Source organism: Tyto alba, unplaced genomic scaffold, assembly GCF_018691265.1.
Source record: "Tyto alba isolate M040663 unplaced genomic scaffold, T.alba_DEE_v4.0 Super-Scaffold_22, whole genome shotgun sequence".
NCBI classification, from domain to species: Eukaryota; Metazoa; Chordata; class Aves; order Strigiformes; family Tytonidae; genus Tyto; species Tyto alba.
In genome coordinates this window covers 24,819,513-24,840,114 of record NW_024881296.1, presented here as the reverse complement: position 1 = coordinate 24,840,114, position 20,602 = coordinate 24,819,513, and the positions used below count along the sequence as shown (strand labels likewise).

Here is a 20,602-nt window from a genome sequence, read left to right as displayed (position 1 = left end):
AGCAAACAAACTGATTTATATAAATGGTGAACCCACCTAGGGAAGTCAAAACTCAGCACTGTGTGCTTTCCTTTCCACTCAACCAATACTTACCACAAGAAATAGTTTTTATTTGCTTTATCAGCACAAGAAATTAAGAAGTATAGAGCAATGTATCATAGGAGTTTTCTTCTGTGCAACATACATTTACACTGAGCTGTAAACATATTGATGTTTTCAACATAAAAACTAGGGCACATTATTGAAACATTAAACTAGACTTTAAACACATACACTTTTAAGAAACAGAAGATACTTCAGCACAGATGGTGGGATTTATGAACAGTTCAAGTGCAGGTTTCTCTTAGATAACTTTTAAAGCAAATTATTGAAAAAGAACTTCAGGGGAAACTGTGACATGTAGATACACGTTTCTGCAGCATGAGCAGTACATCTTATGTTTCCTTCTTAAAAACACAAAATATTATAATGAGAACTGCATTTCACTATCAGATTAATTTTAATTAAACAGAAGTTATTTGTTTGACCCAAGTTTACCATGAATTCACTAAGGCCAAATGCTCTGCAAAATGACATGACAACGAAATGAAAGGAGGAACACATGAAATGCCTACATTCATTTCCTTCTGAGAACGTCTGACCAGTAAGATACAGGTGGGGATGACAGAAGACTTTGGTATAACATGCAGTACTAACCAGAAGAACGAGTTACCAGATTCATAGTGGTTATCACCCTGCTTCTGAGCCCGCACAGTCAGGTCAAAGTTTGAGCCTGCATTAGGCCAGGAGAAATAGAATATCCCAGAGTTCAATATTTTCTTCAAGGCAGTAACGCGCTCCTCTTCCTTGGTTTCTTCCTGGAGAGGACAGAAATCCGTTGAAGTAATTTTGTAAACTTCAGCGTCCAGGATTTTTCCCACCGACGTACAGCCTGTCACCAAGACCAGAAAGTGCAGCCGAGCGTTACCTAGAAGGTGACAGATGGTTACAGAAGAGTTACAGGCGGACACATGCTACGCCGTTTCACATCAGTCCTGTCACATGCAGTGCTGACAGGGCTCCAGCAGAGGCCAGTCTCTTTGCTTCAGAAGAAAGCAAATACAAACCAGAAGCACACAGACTATGTTCGTTTACATTTCTGAATTTCTTTTGTCCGCAGGTAAGTGAGTGCAACTGCATAGCATTCCACAATACTTATACATTCCCATCCTTTGCTGCATTAGAGTGTGTTTTTCCCACTTTTTTAGCTTGGTGCTAGGACACTACTCAAAAATCAAATTTCACCATCCTAGAGAACATACTGTTTTCAGTGGATTTGATTGAAGGGAAAGGTGAAAGATCAGTCATTTATGAGATAAAGTGTATTCCTCACTATGGATTTTTCAGATGACTTCTGAATTTTAAAGATACAAAGCATTCAGATTTCTTACTGGCTTCAGCTGAAGCTGCGTGTGTTCAGCCATTCCGAAAGTTTCAGTATTAACAATTCCTGAGATTATGCTTTTTATGTCACAAAAGAATATACATGATTAGATGACAACCTCAATTATCACTAAAAGAATTCCATCTCTTGTGGCTGAAGCAAAGTGAGAAATCACGAAGCAGCTGAACTTAAGGGCCCCAAAACTAAAAGATAATTTTGAATCCTGAGAACACCACTGTAGTCAGATCTCTCATACACAGCAGGATTTCAACCTCTGCTTATTCTCTCTGAAATGATAAAGTAATTAAGAAACAGTAGAACAGTTGTTCTGAAAACACTGTTTTTTCTAGGAAGAAACTGTCTGATACATTTAAATTGGTCTCTAATGGAGACAGTGTCATCCTGTTCACCCCAGTAAGTAAGAAAAGGTGCAAATGAGCCAATAGTTATTGATCTAGCATAGCAGAAACAACAGCTGACCTGCCAGGAGCAAGCTAATTAGCTAAGGACACAGTGACAATCTGGGACAGCATGGCTTCAGATAGCAAAAGGGAACACTTTGTAGGATTGCTCTTCAACCCTCCACGGTGGCCCACTGTCTGATGAAAATGCAGACCAACTCCCACAACAACTAGGGTTTTTCTGACGCACCAGCAGGCGAGTCCTTCCCTCCAGACCACAGGCTGACTACAGAAGCTTGAGTTAGGGGTGGTTTCCAGCAGGGCCAGAATATTTGTGTAGGCACATGGGACTGGAATGGCAGGACTAGGTGGGAGATTAGATCTTATTCATTCTGTTCTGCTGACTCTAGTTTTGCATCAAAACCAGTGTAGGTGGTATTTACTAAAAAGCTCTGTTCATCACATTTCTTTCTCTAACAATGCTATACTGTGTTCTCCTTCCTGAGTGTTTTTAAGAAGTATGTCTTCTATAGTTTTCTAGATGACATTGTAGTGAAGGGTTAGAAATACATAAAATCTGACATTTTATTCCTCCTTTGCACATAAGTGTGCATAATTATAAAGGATTAGGAGTAGGAGATACATCAGTTATCATCTTGGTAGTTCATACCTGACTAAATACTGTCTTGCAGCCTCCAGAAGGGGTTAGGAAGAGTTAGCTGTCTCTCAGGATAGCTAATAGCTTCTGTGACTTTGGTGAAGCCATGCAAAACCGACCAGCCCAAAGTAAACTTCACTCATGAGAATTTGGAAGCAATGTATAGAGACACTATAAATATGGCTTACTAACAGTCAATTTCAGAGACAGAAAACCAGTAGCAACGGACTCAGAGAGCTGGCTGGCTGGGATACTGAGGCAAGGAATCACAAGCACTTTCATTGGCTTCAGTGACCTTAATCTTTCCTAGAGGGTTCAGAAGAGATTGAATGAGAAAGTCAACATTAAAATAGCCAAAAAGAAAAAAAAAAAAAAAATAACAGTTGGCTTGTTATCTGTGGATCTGTCCTTCAAGGAGCTTGTAACCAGTGGAAAATGGATGGATCTAAACAAAGCAATTTTTTAGTTTAAGAAGGCAATGAGTAGGAATAAAGCATGACAGAAAAGCCAATCAAAATTATACAGTCTTGCCTTATCTATAAACTTGCTAACCCTTGGCAGAGACTCTAGACTCTTTTTACTACCTCCTCCACTCAACCACTCGCCTCCAAAATGGGAGATACATCTATACATGCAGAGATCCAGTACCTCTACTCCCCCAAAACACTAGCTAATGAGCTCAAAAATAGTAATCACAGCCAAGAAGCTACTGCACTGTCCCTGAAGCATCAGATTGATAACTTTCTGAAGCTGTAACACTCTTTCCTGCCACTGTGCAGTAACCTCTCATGAGAGAGTTGGGGTTGTTCAGCCTGGAGAAGAGATGGCACTGGGGAGACCTTATCAAAGACTTTTAATATAAAAAGGGAGCTTATAAGAAAAACTGAGAGACTTTTTACCAGGGCCTGCAGTGGCAGGACAAGGAGCAATGGTTTTAAACTGAAAGAGGGTAGGTTTAGATTGGATACAAGGAAGAAATTTTTCACAAGGAGAGTGGTGAGAAGCTGGCACAGGTTGCCCAGAGCAGCTGTGGCTGCCCCCTCCCTGGAAGGGTTCCGGGCCAGGTTGAACCGGGCTTTGAGCAACCTGGGCTGGGGGAAGGTGTCCCTGCCTGTTGTGGGGGGGTGGAACTAGGTGATCTTTAAAGGTCACTTCCAACACAAACCATTCTATGATTCTATACACACAGAATAAGCATCTCTGCAGTACTCCAAATTATGCAGAAGCAAAGGAGTTCACCCTTACAGCCCAGAAAACTGGAGAAAAAGAAAAGAGGCAAAAAGATTTATGCTACGATAAAGCTATCCTGCTTTGCCACTTTGTCCTCCTAGACTGCTCTGTGAGCTGAGGTGCTCTTCAGATCAACTCTAGCCTCTGATTTGCTTAAATCACTCAGAATATGCTACAAAGCAGCCAGAACACAGAAACCCTACAATGCCACAGCCCCAGCTTCACACAAATCTCTCTGACTCTGCACCTCGGAAAAAACTCCCAAGCCCCATCCCCTGATACCACCTTCATCCCAGGTGGTATTTGGACAGTGTTGCTGGGAATCAGCTCTGGGCTACCACTGCGCTGTCTGCGGGAGGAAGATGCCCGATGCACATGCCACTCTTGGCACAGGGAGCAAGCTAATCACTATATCCTACTGACAGCACTCAAGCCTGTGCCCTGCCACGTTTTTACTCACAGCACAGATGTAGCCACAGGATCCTGAGCAGAGGTAAAGCTCCTGTCAGCCTTTCACCCTTTTAGAACCTCACACAGCAAAATTAATGCTACCAAAAAACTACTCCACTATTCCTCTTTTAACTATGTCTTCATTAAGGGGTAAGAAATTACCCATCACTAAACTATGCAGCTATAAACAGCAAAACAAAGCTTTCCCCATATTCCCTTCTTTGCCAGCAACACCAGTTAATGCCTGGGAATATCTTCTTTCAATCCCAAACCCTTTTTTCTCACAGTTTCCCCTCGACCCAGCCTGACAACATTTTAAAATATATTGATAACTACACTGGGCGAGTTTGTTATGGAAATGATAACTGCTCTATCTCCACTCATGCTTTCACTGAAGCATGTTATCAGATGAAAATGTTATTCCAAGGAATAAAACAAAAGCACTAGATATCCAAATAGTACCTAATCTGGCAGAAACCTAGCATTACCACAGGAAAAATGCTTCTGCTTTTTTGACTTGCTAGTCACTGAAAGTCTAATTATTATTATGGGTATATTAAAGCCAAAAATCAATCCATTTACTGCTAAATTTAAACTTTAAAGTCACTGTGGTTTCTTTTCTCGTATGTAAATGTCAACATGCCATAATCTTTCCCGTTGAAAATAGATACTCAACATGAAAACAGCTGTATCAACCACAACCCTACCTAAATGCACTTAAATTTAAGGCTTAAAGTATTGCTTAAATTGCTTCAATCAGGATGGATGCTGTTACTGGAGCAAGTACTTTTTATAAAAAGCAAAATTAAAATCAACTTTCTCTTTTTCTAAAAATTGCAGATACTAAGTTATTTTGTAATTGTTCATTCATTGCAAGGAAAATAACACTTTTAGCTGACAAGCATTTACTGAAAAATTCTTTTAGTTCCTAAACAATTCATTTTTATTATCCAGTAAATCTCACAAAAAAATGCAAGTTGTGTTCCTTGTTTACTTCGCCCACCCCCTCCAAAAAAAAAAAATCCTACTGCAAACACAACATGGAATTTCCTATGGTAGGTAGACTTGTGAGGCCATGGCACAAGAAAGAGAGGATATTTTAAATTGGTTTTGCTGAGCAAACTGTGAAAATATCACAAATTTAATGAAATAGATCAAACTGAAACACCCAGACATTCATTCAAGCTAGATGGTATTTCCTCTGAAAACAAACAAGACTATTCCATTAATCTCTGCAGCCTGAACTTTTCAAAACTACAGCTCACTACCATTTCCAATTCTCTAATTATATTAAAAATACTGCTCCTTTTAAGTTTCCAGTGAAACTGGTTTTATGCAAGTAGCACTTGAAGTATCAGACCAACAGCAATCACAACAAAAATACATCAGATAGTCCAGTCAAATCCACCTGGCAGCATCATCAGGAAGCATCTGATGGGGTTACAACCTTTGAAAGGAGTTAAACAGTATTCAAGGTATTTATGTTTTTTCTGTCCAGAACATCAACAGCAACACGGGAAAAAAAATATTAAAGTCATTAAATGAGCAGTCACCCCTTAAGTGTAAGCTCAAATATGTCAGGAATCTGAGTTTTAAAATGCTGGCAGTGCATCCTCAAGATCAAAGGGAGAATTAATACTAAATCAATTCCCTAAAGTCAATGGCTCTGCCAGTACTACCACTGCAGCCAGTCTATGGAGGCTCCCTGTTCTGAGGAATTCTCTGCATATCTGGAGCAGGGAACAGGCCAAACTCCAGTCTTATTTCTTGAAACAGGAGCCCAACCGTTCTTATAAAAATAAGTAATTAATACAAGTACACTGGATGGAAAATGTATGGTAGTTTTCCCTTGATTTCATGTGCATTACAGCACCAGAAAGCATGTTACAGTCAGCTGACAGCTGCAAAGTGCATGATGAATGAGACTAGCACCAAGGCCAATAAAAAGCAACCCCCAAAAATGGAAAACTTTTTCCTGGAAGTGATCAAGGCCCCAGGTCTGACTCTTACACTTCACTGTGTACCAACCACCACATTAGCTGTAGACTACTTACCAGGCCCCCCACTTTGGAAAACAAAAAGTATTTTCTTTTTTTTCCTTTACTTTTACAAGTAGTTTAATGTGTAATCCCACTTCATATTGCCCTTTCTAAACTTTACACACAGATGAAAGTGATTAAGGAACATAAGACCTGCAACTGAAGATCACAGCGCTAGAAATGTCCCTCATTTCCTTGGGATGCAATTTGGAATGTTTTAAAGAAATCTCTGAAATAATTTTAGAGCAAGAAGTAAAGTGTTCTTTACTGGTCATGCTTTCTACAACAACACATCTCTGAAAAAGCAAGGCTGATCTACAGTACTAAAGAAAAAAATTATTTTTAAACTTGTGGACCAAATTTTGATCTCAGATAGATGGGTATAAATGATCGTGCACTGTGACCATTATTTTGCCCCATTATAGCTATAAATCACCACAACCATCTGTAAAGAACACTTTGGAAGAAATGTAAGAAATGTTTTGCTCACAGCAGTATGTCCTGAATGTCCTTTTATCAGGTTGCACAAGAGAGGCAGAGGATGGAGAGTACTTGGCATAGAAACAAGACATAAGTAACTTGTATCCATTTTTTCAAAAGCTTTTGTGAAACCAACTGCCTTAATCCAAATTGAACAGGAAATGCAGTTCTGGTACGTCACACCCTAAAATAATAAACTGCAGTTTCTGTATTTAACCTGTCTACATGACTCAAGGCAATTGTTTCTCTTGCAGTTTACAGGGTGACTTCAGTACTGCCTATTATGAGCTGCAGTGGAAAGGAGGCAATATTCAATTCTTATTTGTCCTTCGCAGCTGTAAATATTTCATTCAAGTTTGCCTTTTCTTTTTAAAAATTAATTTGCTCCAGTTTTTGCTCTTTCTCCATTCCAACACAGTCATGCCATTGTGTTATATTCCCTCGGCCTGTTCCATCTCTATTCCACACATACATCCTCCACTTCACTTCGTAGTCCACTGAAAAACAGTTTGCAAGGTATTTTTGCCTCTCATCTGCCTTCAAAATTAGCAAGAGAACACAGCAGAGGAGCAGATTCTAATCATCTAGCTGAAAATCTCTAAGGAAATCTATAGCAGAATTATGAAAAGAACCAAGCTTTTCCAAATGACAGTTTTAGTCTCAAAGATACTCCTTCTCCCTCTTCTAAACACTATTACATTAGGAAATGTTCAAATTAATAGAAAACAGGTACTTAGTTGTCCTTTTAGACTTTGAAACTTCTTCCTTTCAACTACACATTGTATATGTACAAGAGTGAGAATATATACACAGTCAAATTAATTCAGAATGCCTCCCCAAATATAACACCTGGATTAAACTAAATAACCTATGTGGCAAAGGTATCAAAATACTACCTTATATATGCACCCCTTCCTGACATCACAGTGTCTGAACCAAACACTGCAAAGCCAGCTCTTTTAACACTGCTTCAGATGTATTTGCCACTGCTAGATCTTATCTGGCAGCAAAATCTTGGCTGAGATACAGCTCAGAAACACTGTACAATTCATTCTGCTGCCATCCATCTCACAAAAGAAAGCAGAAGAACTTAGTGAGTCATGTTAACAGACATAAGTACATAGAAGTGAAGGTTATTACCGGTGGGAAACATTAACTTTGTGAGTCAGTTTCACATATTTCATCTGCTTTCTTGTGAAAAGCACGATCTACTTTGGCAGCCATACAGTGTGATTTATTTGGATTCCTAAGTAGCGATATTTACAGATTAATTAAAGTGCTCAGAGACATCTTTCATGTCTTGAAAAAACATCTCTCTCCTTCTGCTCTATAAATATACTCTTTTAATATCCCAGTGGAATGTACTTTCACAAATATTTTCAGTTAATTTAGCACTTATGGTCTGCAGGTTTCCAGTAGTAAGAAAAAAATACTGATACTCGTGAACAGAGTCTATGTGATCACTGATGTCCAGTGAAGAGCTGTCCAATTACGCCCTTGTTTGCAGCTGCTAGAATACATTATATATAAAAAAAAAAAAAGTTACATTGCATTCCTTTCTTAGTGTTAATCTTTTATGTAAGAAACAGCTAAAGGGATAGAACAAACTTATATGTAAGATGGAAGATCTAACTGAGACTGGGATATAAACCTGGGCTACCTCTTAAATGGTGAGACAGCAGGCATACAATCCTCTTTGCTTTTTTAAACATACTTGGCAGCAGAGAATGTTTGCTTACCTTTGCTTACCATTACAGCATGACCCTCCTGACTTTTCACTCAATCACAGTTACAAGTTTGCATCCAGTAGTTAACTTTTTTATCCAATTACCAATAAAATTTTTAACAATTCCTTCCAAAGGAAGTCCTATATCAGGACTTGTAATTCAATGCTAGAACAAGACAGAAGTGCAGTGACAAAGCTCAGAAAGGAAAAACCTCACACTTTAAGGGCACTGAAGTTAAGCAGGTGTTGTTCAAAAAGAAATAAGGACATGGGAAACACAAAAATAAAAGGAGAAATTGAAAAAAAAATAAGGCTGACAATATTTCACACTCCATTTGAAATCATTCACCTTTTAATATGAAGACTAAAACGGGATATATTTAGTTCCTATCCCATACAAGAAACAACCCTCATCTGTAGCCTGAAGAGCTTAAATTCAATAGCTACATTCCTTTACTATTACAACAGGATTCATCAGACTCCTATGAAGAAAAACAGGTCCGAGAGCCAAGAAAAACTAATCACAAGCCCTCCATTTTTAATTACATTAACAATTTGATATTACTTTCCATTTAAATGCCTAATCAACTCCACAAGAAACAAAACAAACAAAAAACTGACATTCATCTTGAAAGACCAGATAGGCCTACAGTTTTAAATTACGACACAGAAATCTTTCAGATTGCAGTTGCCTCTTTAAATCAATCTCAAGTCATATTACTCAAGCTATAAAATGGTAAACGGGCTATAAAAGATACATTTATATCTACCGGTCTAAATACACCAGTGCTCACATCACCACTGCCTTTGGCAGATTCCCTGACCAAGCACTGAGTTATATGGAAAATAGTCTTGTCATTCCTCCAAGTCAAAATTAAGGCTTACTGTAAGAAGACCATGGGAACAAGGCATATAGTGCTTTTTATTTTAATGCATATTTTTCATCAGTGAATTTGAAGTCTGCTGTGTAAGGTACTATTACCTTCAAATCAATGACTGCAGTTATCTTCCTAAAACATGCTATTTCCATTAACATTCCTGTAGGCAGTATAATAGCAAGTCCTTTGCTAAATCAAGATTCCCAAACTGTACAGAAATTTACAGCAATGACAATAAATATTCCTTACTTAAAGGCCTGTTTCTGCAAATTCTTATCCATGTGAACTACCCAATAAAGGCAATTGGGCAGTATAGCAAGGACTGGCAATCTGTAATACTGCAGGCTCAGATGACCATGATTAATCAGTGTTTAAACATGATCCCTCAAAAAACAAGCAAGAAATCATTGCTTGCCTTGTACAAATGCAGTAGGTGAAAAAAATGGCAATTATCTTCAGGCAGCTAAGAATGTTAGACAAAACAAAAGTAAGAAAAAAAAACAAAATTCTTTGACTATCATTTAGTGATATGCTTTTGGCATAGAAGAGAAAAAGAAATAGATATTTCCCAGACTGTACATAACAAGGTGCAGTTAGCTTTCACAAGTTAAGGAACTGGACAACTTTAGCCACTTCTTGTCTTTTAGCATTGTCTGGGCATTTTATAATCTCAGTCATACAGATGGTCACTTACCACATTTAAGCTGAAGCTCTCCTAAGCAACCATAAGCATCCATGAGTTTTTCGTATTGTCCTTTAATTGCATCCTTTTCTTCTGGAGCTGAGAAACAAAATGAAAGGCAGTAAACCTTAGTTTTCAAGTCTTTATAAAACTTTCAGATTGCTAATGCCTACACCAACGCCACCCAGTTGACTTCACTCAGTAAACTACCATACAAAGGTAGCGTTAAAATGCTGTAAGAACAAAGTGATTAAAAAGAAACGGAACAGAAATGCATAGCCTCCCCACATACCACTCTAAAAGAAAGGGTACTCACTACCTTTTCAAACAACATGATCAGTCATTAGTAATGTTCTTACTGCATGGTACAGATGCCATATCAGTTTCAGAATAAGTAAAGGAAGATACAGGCACATGTAAACTTTACACCATTCTAAAATAAGAACAAAAATAATGATTTGTCTGACCATTAGCTAAAATATATCTTTTCTTGATGTGCAAAAGAGATGGCTTCTGCTTCCAGACTCTCACAGTCTAATTCCAGACAGAGTTGGATTTTTTTTTTTATGCAAGATAACATAATTTGATGTAGGCACAACATCAGATGTTGATTTCAAGAGGAATTAAATTTATTTTAGTGAAGTAAGAATTAGCTGATTAAAAACAAATAAAGTGTCAGATGCTGATGTTAGATTTGTATATTTCTGCAACAATGACTTCATTTGGCCCAAACTGAACATTTAGATATTAAGCCAGAACATGGCCCAAACTTGTCACTAGCTACTTTAAAGTAAAATTAAAGTACTTTCTGAATAAGTCTGCATTTCGTACTTATTTCCCAATGAGGAGTAAAGTTTGCCTCCTGAATGAGGAAAACAGGCTGTGACCCTCAAATGTCCAGTTACTTCTCATACCACAGATAAATAGCAACATGGTACTTTCAGAGGTTAGCTAATACTTTACAATTCTATGCTCCTAATAAACTGCAGCAGTTAAAAAAATCTGAAACCTCCGGGCATATAAAGGACAAACTGAACTGCCTGCAAGTGATGATAGAACAGAAAAGAAAGAAACAGACATCTCTTTATAAACCTCAAGAGGCAAGCAGCTCAGTGAGAAGCATGGAAAACAAACAAATATCCTGTACATCGATGACATTTTGAAGTGAAAGGAACAACAATTCCGTTTCCAAAATTCCTTAGCAGAGGCAACCCCCGAAGGAAATCAAACCACACTTCTCTCAATATTTGCACCCATGGCAAATAAGGAAGACTTGTAAATTTTTTCTTAATTTTATTTTTGCTATCAGACTTTCACAATTTATCTATTCTGCTTTCTTACAAACACTGAATCAGGAGAAACTAGCAAAATGTTGATACCACACACACCAGTGAAACAAAACATAAGCAACAGGAAGAGGATAAAGGGATTTTTAGTGTGTAACAAACCTCTGAAGAGTAACAATTTAAATAACCAGTAACAGCACCCCTTAAGGGCTGAGGCTCTGGAAGCTCAGTTCTGTGTCACTTCAAAAAACCACTTCCATCAAAAATAGTTTAGATAGACTATAACAATGTTGCATTTAAAAAAAAAAAAAGACTCCCTGTCAAGACTTCCTTATGAATTAAGTTTAAAAAGTGATGTTTCACTTTCCATGGCATCTTCACTAGGTAGATAAGAGCAGCAACAATATACTGACTTTTTCCTTAAATCTTTTCTCTGCCCTAAAAGCTTATCCTCATTCCCTTTAAAATAAAAAGGAAAAACCATAAACAAAATTCTTGCTCCAGATATTCCACCTTTAGGAAGAAATAGAAAATGAGGGAAACAGCAAGAGACTCAGATCTCAAACTGATGCAAGAGCTCACAAACTTGCAGGCTAGGCACAACCTGAAAACATTCAAAAGACACCTTGAAAGCACGGTGATACTCTTCAAAACAGAATTACAGGTTGGAAAGCTGGCCACTAAAGTGCCTGGTAAGAGTATGGTCCAAAAGAATGGAATTTATTTCAGCGTGGAAATAAGCAACACACAACTCATGCCATTAACAGCAAGAAGCACCTGACGCTGGCAGGTACGGAAGACACCAAAGTTTCCCAGGTCAAGTCAGTGGCATCACACGCACATCAGCTCCTGGCACAGGACTTTTCCAAACCCAAATAGCTGCGTTTTGCCAGTAGTGGTACAGAAATACATCATTGTTCTGGGCAGGCCATTGGACAGAAAACTCGCCTGCAGAGTAGCATCAGTCCGGGCATCAGTACCAGCAGAGCTGCCTGGAAGGGAGGAGAGGGTCTAAACACAAAGCTCAAAAAAAAAAAAAAAAAATCCATTTGTTATAGATCCTGATGGAATTTGAAGACTTCTGTCCCATTATACTCCTCGGTGTTGAAGAAACTCCTGAGATGCACTGTGCCCGCCACCATTTCGCGTGGGCCAGGGCCTCAGGCAGCAGCTCCCACACGCTGCACCCTCTCCGTAAGGGCCCTCGTGGCTGGGGCGCGACTCCCTCACGCCTCACAGCCCCCAGCCACCGCGGTGCTGTCTCGCCCCGTGCCCTGCTAGTGTGCAAGCCAGGATACAGACAGCATCCCTCTGGCACTCGAGAGGCCCTAGCTGGACCCTGACACAGCCCAGCCAAGGAATCCCCAGCAAAAAGCAATACATAGAAAGGATGACTAAAGTGTGACTTTAAAAGGACATTATTGCAGAGGGCTCGAGACAATTTAATATCTTATTATTAACAAGAAATCTTTACAAATCTTAAATATTTCTTATTGAAATCTCAAATAACTGTAATCAAAACCTGGTCTGAAATAATCTCCTAGAGTATTCGCAAACTGTGCTAGGACACAAGAGCCAGATTCAGAAAAAGAGTGACTAGACAGAGAACAAAAAACTATGTGATGTGCTGTTGCCTTTGACGGATGAAGAAAAGAGTTAAAGGGAAAAGTTACTACAAAACTCTAAAAGATTCTTAACAAACAGGGAGAATATAAACCATATTTGACAAGTTCCAGCAATATGGAAAATATTGGTTTAGCAACAACATTTGACAGATAGATGTGTCCAAAGACGTAGCACTTTTCTAATCAGTAACATGAAAGTTATTTCCGTATTTCTCTGTTAAATGTTCCAAAGTCAGAGGTTTTATTCTGCATCGGCTTTCATAGAAACTCTGAAATGCAAAGGCAATGAGAGCAGTCTGCTTGAAAACCTAGGATGAGGACTGGATGGCTTAACTATACTCTGCTCACATGTAAAATCCTTCCTTTTTCAAATCACGCAGCTTGAGATACATATATATATAGTTAATACACAATACTGCTACAGAAATTGATGAAACTCACAAAAAGGTTTTCTTCTTCGAGAACAAGTCGAGATTGCAAATATATAGTGCATTTGTTTACTACTCAGTAACTACTAAATAATACACATAGTAAATACCAAGCATATTATTGAGTATCCACCCCCTTGCTATAATTACAAGTGTTGTGTTCATAACAGCTTTACAGACCTGCACATTGTCTGCATCCCTCCAGCACTTTTCTTAATATCAATTATGTAAAAGCTCCTGATGTAAATTATATATAAAGTTGGCATGTTAGCTCAAAATTTTAACCCTTGCAAAATGAGGCACACAATAATTCAACGAAACTAAGCTACAATAAACTCAACTAAAAGTGATCTTTTTTCACGTGTAAAATATTTCAGAACCAAAGAAAAACACCACAAAAAGACCTATAAGTACATATACCACATGGACTATCCAAGTGTGACTTCCTGCTTGTAAAAGCTGCAAATTTAATTTAACAGCTCACAGGAACTGGCCAGACATATGCAGTTTCCTTTATTCAACCCTTCCTTAGGGCTGATCCCCCAGACTTCAGCAGCAACCAACACACATCTCAAACATGTAGTGCCCACAAAGGCCAATGGCCAGAGGGAGAGGGCAGAAAGGTGCCATAGCTCCAAGTTCAACATTCAAGAGCTCTTGAAGAAAAGAGCCTGGGACCGGGTTACAGATTCTGGCTCTCTCCTCTTTCTTAAACCTGATTCTGGAAATATTTAGACATCTGCTTAGCTGTAGGTACCACTACACATGTATATTCTGAAGCATTTCTAAATCCTTTTAGAAAATGACGTTTGATGTGATGGGGTCTCAGTGACTTATTTCCCGTATTTGCGTCATTTAACATTTTGGAGAAAGAGGTGTGAATTTTCCCCAGAAAAAGCAAATCTATAACAAAACAGAAATTTCATACACAAAAAACCAAAAAACTGTTGAGGAAAAAAAATACACATACTACGATCAGCATCTTGCCTAGAAATACGTCCAATGCCTGGTATTATACGAGTTTATATAATTAACTTGCCTCCAAGTCCTGTTTTCTGTCATCCTCAGACAGGCCTAAAGCACTTTGTTGTATTTTCATTTATTTTCATTATCTTTCATCACTAAAATCTTCCTGCTCACATTCAATCTTAGCTACACAGGCATTATACAAATCATACTGTATTCTGGAATACCATATAGGTCAAGCAACACAGAGTTGGGAAGAGGTCTGTGGTCAAAGTTACAGTTAAGACAGTCTGGAAATTCAAAACATTACACAATGTCTTTACCAGTTTTCTAGAAAGTGGCATTTCTGGTTGAAAATACAACAAACAAATCAAGTGGCATTTTAGAAAGATCAGTTCACTGGCTTCCTGTACTACACTGAAAACAATATTTTTCTAAAGAGGGATTATGTTTTCATAGTTGCATGTGCATATATGAACATTTTCATTCACTACCAAAGAAGAATGGACTCATAAACCCACCGGTTTTCTACTGGTCAGTGCTGTGGTCTGCAGGCAGTCAAGAACATAAAGGTAAAAGAGAAGTTCCTAAGTCATTTCTCTGAAGCTTGACCATTATATTTCTGTGGTTCCTGTCACATACTGCATATATTAACACAGAAACTTGTAGTCATTACAAACATAAGCCACCAAGCAGAATTTATACCTCACAACCACTAACAGTTTCCTAGCACAGATAATGAGTCTTGTAATCTACACTCTACATTTATATCAATACATCTTCCCTCTTCTGTGTACTCAATTTCCATTTCAACAACAGCAAAGGAACTGTAACACACACTTGTTCCTGTAACCTATAGCAGTGAATTTCAGCCTGAGAAATCATAGTTTGCAAGTGCTCATTGCCAGCATAAGCAGGAAAAGCAAGGCTTCTGCTACACTGATTACTTCCACTACAAGTTTTGCAGGAATCTACAAATGGAAAAAGTGGACCACCACTAAACTACAGACGACTTCATAAAAAATTGTACTTGGATTATTTAGTTTTTGTAAAAAAATTAAACAAGAAAGGTTAGGAATACAGATAGAATAGGGAGATTAGCTATATAAATATCCTGGCATAAGAGTAAAAAAGAGTCATGCAGTAGGGTTCATTGTTTTGGATAGCGTACAAAGTTTAAAAATACATTCACAATATGCTTACAAAAGTATTGGTGTTTGATCTCCATACCCCACTCAGTGGCATATTTAGACACCTAAATACAAAACTAAAGCTAATTGTAAACAGTGAATGTATGTGCAGCACAGAAACTACATTCTGTACCAAAAAAAAAAAGATATGCAGGTATATAATTGCCACTTCCTGGCTTGGCATCCCTCCCCCTGCAAGGCTATACCCTGATTTCACTCAGATGCATGACAGGAGGACACACATACCTGCAACTGAAGCCACAGAGGAGGCTTGGAGCTGCTGCTTTGCAGAGTGCACACAACCCTTAAATACTGTATGTTTATTGCTAGTGAAGGCATACTTCCCAGATCTGTGGGTGAAAGTCTTCAGGAAAAACTTCAGTCATATTTGCAAAACATGCAATGTATCAGCTTTGAATTTCAGTATTTTCAAAACATGATGGTTATTTAGGATCCACTGCAACAGGTGTTGTAACATCCTTTAATAAATCTAATTGCAGAATCAAAGTGCTTACCAAAAAAAAAAAAAAACAACATATGCTGTGCACTCTTTGGCTCTGCCCTTGCAAAAACATATTTTTATGCTGAATTTCAATAGCAGAGCACTCCTGTTGACATCATTTCACTGAGATTACCTGCTATAATAAAGTTAAATAACTACATTTTCAGCACTGTAGCCTTAGTTTAGTTCAGCGACTGCCTTGACAGCAGTTCAGAACCACCTTGTGCAATTCACTTCATCTACAAAGCATTAAAAACTGTGATGTTAGAATTAGAAACAGCAGTTCTTCTTGTATAAGCAAAAATTTCTAAATCAATTACAATTTTTCTTCATCCTTCATGACGTTAAGTTTCTTCCATAGAATCTAATTATTGATGTCCTAGTTCAGAAAATTCCTGGAAGAATTGTTTCAGGCTGTCACCCATCCTTCTGGAGATGACTGAAGCTTTAGGGTTGCCAGTGGCAAAAAAAGCCTTTTGCTGAACGTGTTCTTAAATTCAAAACACTGAGTTTTACCCTCCACTCTGCAGTGATATCATGAGAAGAGGAAGAAAAACTCCCATCTTTAAAAATACTATTTAATTTATGATAGGACATAAAATTGTTCCGTTGATACCACATCACTATACAGGCTAAGGGGTTTGGGGTTATGTAGCTATGTTTCCCGCTGTGATTTTTGATTCCTTGATTCTTAAAAAAGTTTCTCAGGTTAGGTTTTCATTACAGCCAGAGTGTTCTCATTTTATAAATTGCTGACATCTCAGACATACTTTCCCACTATTGATATCAAATGTGCAAATATTTGAAAGTATTAAATCTCGATATGCAATAAGGAGATTCTGAAATATAACCAATTTACAACTAAAACTGTCATCATGATCTTTATAACAGACTGAGAGGAAAAAGCATAAAGTGATCCATTCACAAGACAGTATCCAATTTTTGGTTTACATATTTGAAAGAGTTTATTTTGATTATGAGTTTGACAGAGGTTTATGGCCTGTATAGACAATGTGTTTATACAAGTATGTGTTTTTTTAGATTTCTTTTTTGTAACACTGCTTCTTCTAGGATGATTCTCACTACCTTCTGCCACTTGAACTAGGTTAAATTCCACATTTAAGTTTCTTCTAGCACAAAAGTATTATAGAAACAATTAAACTTTCAAAAAAATGCAAATATCATGCCTGTTCAAGTGTAAAGACACTTGGTAATTATGGAAAAAGAATAATTAACAATGACTAAAATTTGCTCTCAGGCCTTTGTTGTCCATCCATGATTATTCCTCTCTACAGTTCTACTGACATGAGGACATTACTGCAAAACTGCATAAACTGTTGTGTAACTTAAGTATACTTAACTCCAGGTATACGTGTCTGCTTTTATTTAGTGTGGAAGTTTGCATAAGGCACAATTGCATAATTCGTCCTCACCACAGGCATGCAATTTTTAAAAAACTTTATTTTAGAAATGGAAAATTAGACAGAGAAGCCAAAATCAACACAATTCTAGGGCTAGTATATCTGAAACCACACATAACACAAAGCATTAACCTTTCACTGTAGTGTTCTATGCATAGTAACAACCTAAAAGCCAGTCAAACAAAACAGAATTAATGTTGTTTCTGTTACCACCCTGGCTGTGGAGCTTCCTCTTCACAGTTCTTGTAAATTTAACATCACAATACCTACTGCTGGTTTTCCCTCCTTTTCTGGTCCTTCGCTGTATAAACAGAAGAAAAGAACTTAACAGGCTCAACTAGATAAACTAGCTTTTCCTACAGTATGGGAACGACTCAGGCAAGAAAAGAGAAACCAAATGAAATAAAATGACAAAGTTATTAACGTGGAGTGGGCTGGATGCCAACACATGCATGATTACAGCTATCTCAAGAGGTGACACTGGACTTTCAAAATGCATGGTGAACAGGCTTTTACACTACCCACTATACAAATCACTACTTCAAAATTCTTCTAACACACATTTTAAAACAGAATATATAAATTCTCTAATCCTTTTTAGCCATAGTAATTCAAATGGGGGATAGCAGCACTGGGGGAGTACAATCTATTGTAAATTCACAATTCCTTAATTACTGAGATTGCAAATAATCTTTCTAACTACTGGTCATATAAATGGCTTGGAATTGATAGATGAATACCAATCTCTCAGTTTTATTCATACACATTGGCTTTAGGCAGTGGAGCTGCTTTAGATTTATAACAGAATAATGAAATACATACCAAAACCCACTGACATAAATGAAGAGCTTTGATGCAACAGGTTTTTGAATCAGGGAAAGTCTGTAAAATGCTGCTCAGTACTACCAGACTTTTCACTTTGTCAGTTCACTGAAAACTGACACAGAAAAAAACTATAAAAAATAACACTTTGATGTCCACTAATACCAATGAATTTAACAAGAAACTGAACCCCCAAAGTATCACACAATATAAAATTCCAATAAAATTATAAAATAAACAAACAAACAAAAACAACCCCCCCACACACAAAAAACCCACACACCAAAACCACAGTGTGGCAATAAGAGATCTTTATCATGACAGGTGAAAATTTTTCCACTATCAGAACTATTCTTGTGAAAATCAGCTGCCACCTGAAGACCTTTTTGACTTTCTTCATTCATAAAATCCACAATACCTGAAAATCAGGCATTTTAGTCTGGACGTCCTGCCACCACATATCATGGAAGATTCAGCTCTGTGGGCCCAGATCCTGAGCTGACACTGTACAAATCACAACATACATATAGTTCTTACCACAAAAAATTCACAGTTTAAGTGTTCCTCTTTTCCTCTGAGCTGCCTGAATATGGACTTTTACAACATGCAAACAGTGGCATGACTGCAGGAACAACTAAGTTTTACACGCAAAACAACCTAAGAACACATCACAAGCACACTGTGTTCCCCTGCATTACTTCTTGCACCTTACATTCTCAGTCACCTCATTTTTTCTTTGTCTGCCTCAACATTAGCACTGCATTAACTCATGGGTGGGAAGTATCAAAACACGAGACATCCCTGAGCACCTTCACGACTTCCACTGCCCCAGGTGAGACTCAAGCTCCTCCAGGAAGAGCCAGACACTCGAGGAACCACGCACAGTGCAACCACAAGAGCATGTATAGCAAGAGCAGGAAGCCAGGTTTTATTTACAGGACATGAATGAGTCACCCAAAACAATCTCTGCTGCGAACTGGATGTCTACACTGCTGAGTAGCATCTGATGCAGCTGAACAAAAATTTCTCCAAGAGGTAGTAGGCCCCATCCCTTTAGCTGGACCCTCCTCTGCAGTCAATAAGGCTCGTACAAGGCTGCAGATACAAGCACAGTGAAGGTGCCCAGTGCCAGGACCTCACAGCCACCAGGCAGGCGGGTGGCCTCTCCTTCTTCTTCCACCCCGGCTGCTGGTGAGGAGGCTAAAGGCGTCCAGAGAAAGAGCCGGTCAGATAAGGATCAGGCCTGGGGTCGCACCGGGAGGTGATGCTGGCCGACCCTCCACGCATGGCAGGGCACCGGGGGTCACCCCAAAACGGCGGCAAGCGGGCAGGGCTGGAGGGCCACGCTGGAGCCCGGAGCTCAAAGTGAGGTGAGCGAGTTCCTCACGGCCAGTGCCCCCACTGCGCCCAAGTCTGCCCTCTCCCCTCCGAGCCACCGGGGAAAGTGCCCCAAACCTGATCGGCGCCGCCCGCTGCCACCGCACCCGGCGCCCCTTCGCAGGCATCGGGCGCGTACCCACAGATACGCCACCTCCCCACGCCACGGCCCCCCCCCCACGGGCACCGCGCGGGGAGCCCGGCCCGGCCCGGGGCACTTACTGAGCGCCGCCACGGTACCGGCCTCCAGCAACAGGCAGTCCGGGCGGGTGCGCGCCTCCAGCAGGGCGCTCGGCCCCGGCTCCTGCTTCCAGAGCAGCCGCAGCCCTTTGCTCAAAGCCATGGGAGCCGCTGGTCGCCGGGAGGAAAGAGCAGGGGGGTGCGGGCCACAGGGGGAGGCGACTCCGTCTCCTCAAGCGCACGGAGCCCGGCGCTCAGGGAGAGCCGCCTGCAGCCCCACGACCCTGAGGGAGCTCCTCCGGGCGCGGGGTCCCCGATCCTGGCAGCCCGCTTCTGCCCGGCGGCGAGGACGCCTAGGGCGGCGGGCAAGGAGGACTGCCGCGTCCCCTGCCCGGGAGCCGGTCACCTCAGCAGGGCTCCGAGCGCCTGGGAGGAGGCGGCCAGCGGCGAAGGGAGCAGAGAGTTTGCGGCTACCGCTTCTCCCCGCGGCGCGGCTGCTGCCTCCTCCTCCTCCTCCGGGAGCCCCCGGCTGCGGCCAGCGGCGCGGGGCGGGAGCGACCTTCCCCTTTTCTCTCCGCCTTTCCCTTCCCACCCCCGGTCCGCTGTAAACTTTCCAGAGTTAACTTTGTCCCTCTGGCTCCCCTGCTGCGGCTCCTCCTCCTCCTCCGGGACAGGTACAAGCCGCCGGCGGGCCGCCACCGCCCGCCCTGCCCTCGGGGGATGGGAGGAGCGGCGGCTGCGACCGCCCGCCACGGCCGCGCCGCCTCACCGCGCCCGGCGGGGTGTCTTGAGCCGCCCGGCCCGGCCTGGCCCGGCCCGGCCCGGCCCGGCCCGGCGG

General features: G+C 40.3%; 1 protein-coding gene across 2 annotated transcripts in view; it reads right to left on the bottom strand.

Moving 5' to 3' along the window:
• SYNJ2 (synaptojanin 2) overlaps window positions 1-20,396 on the bottom strand; it is a 67,014-nt gene extending 46,618 nt beyond the window's left edge. For both annotated transcript variants that reach the window (XM_042796024.1, XM_042796023.1), the window contains exons 1-3: window positions 19,807-20,396; window positions 9,980-10,066; window positions 697-967 (exon numbers count right to left, since the gene is read on the bottom strand). In XM_042796024.1, the coding sequence (XP_042651958.1) occupies window positions 697-967; window positions 9,980-10,066; window positions 19,807-19,927 (479 nt within the window). In that variant the 5' untranslated portion in view covers window positions 19,928-20,396. The remainder of the gene's footprint in view (window positions 1-696; window positions 968-9,979; window positions 10,067-19,806) is intronic.
• Window positions 20,397-20,602: the final 206 nt, after the last annotated feature.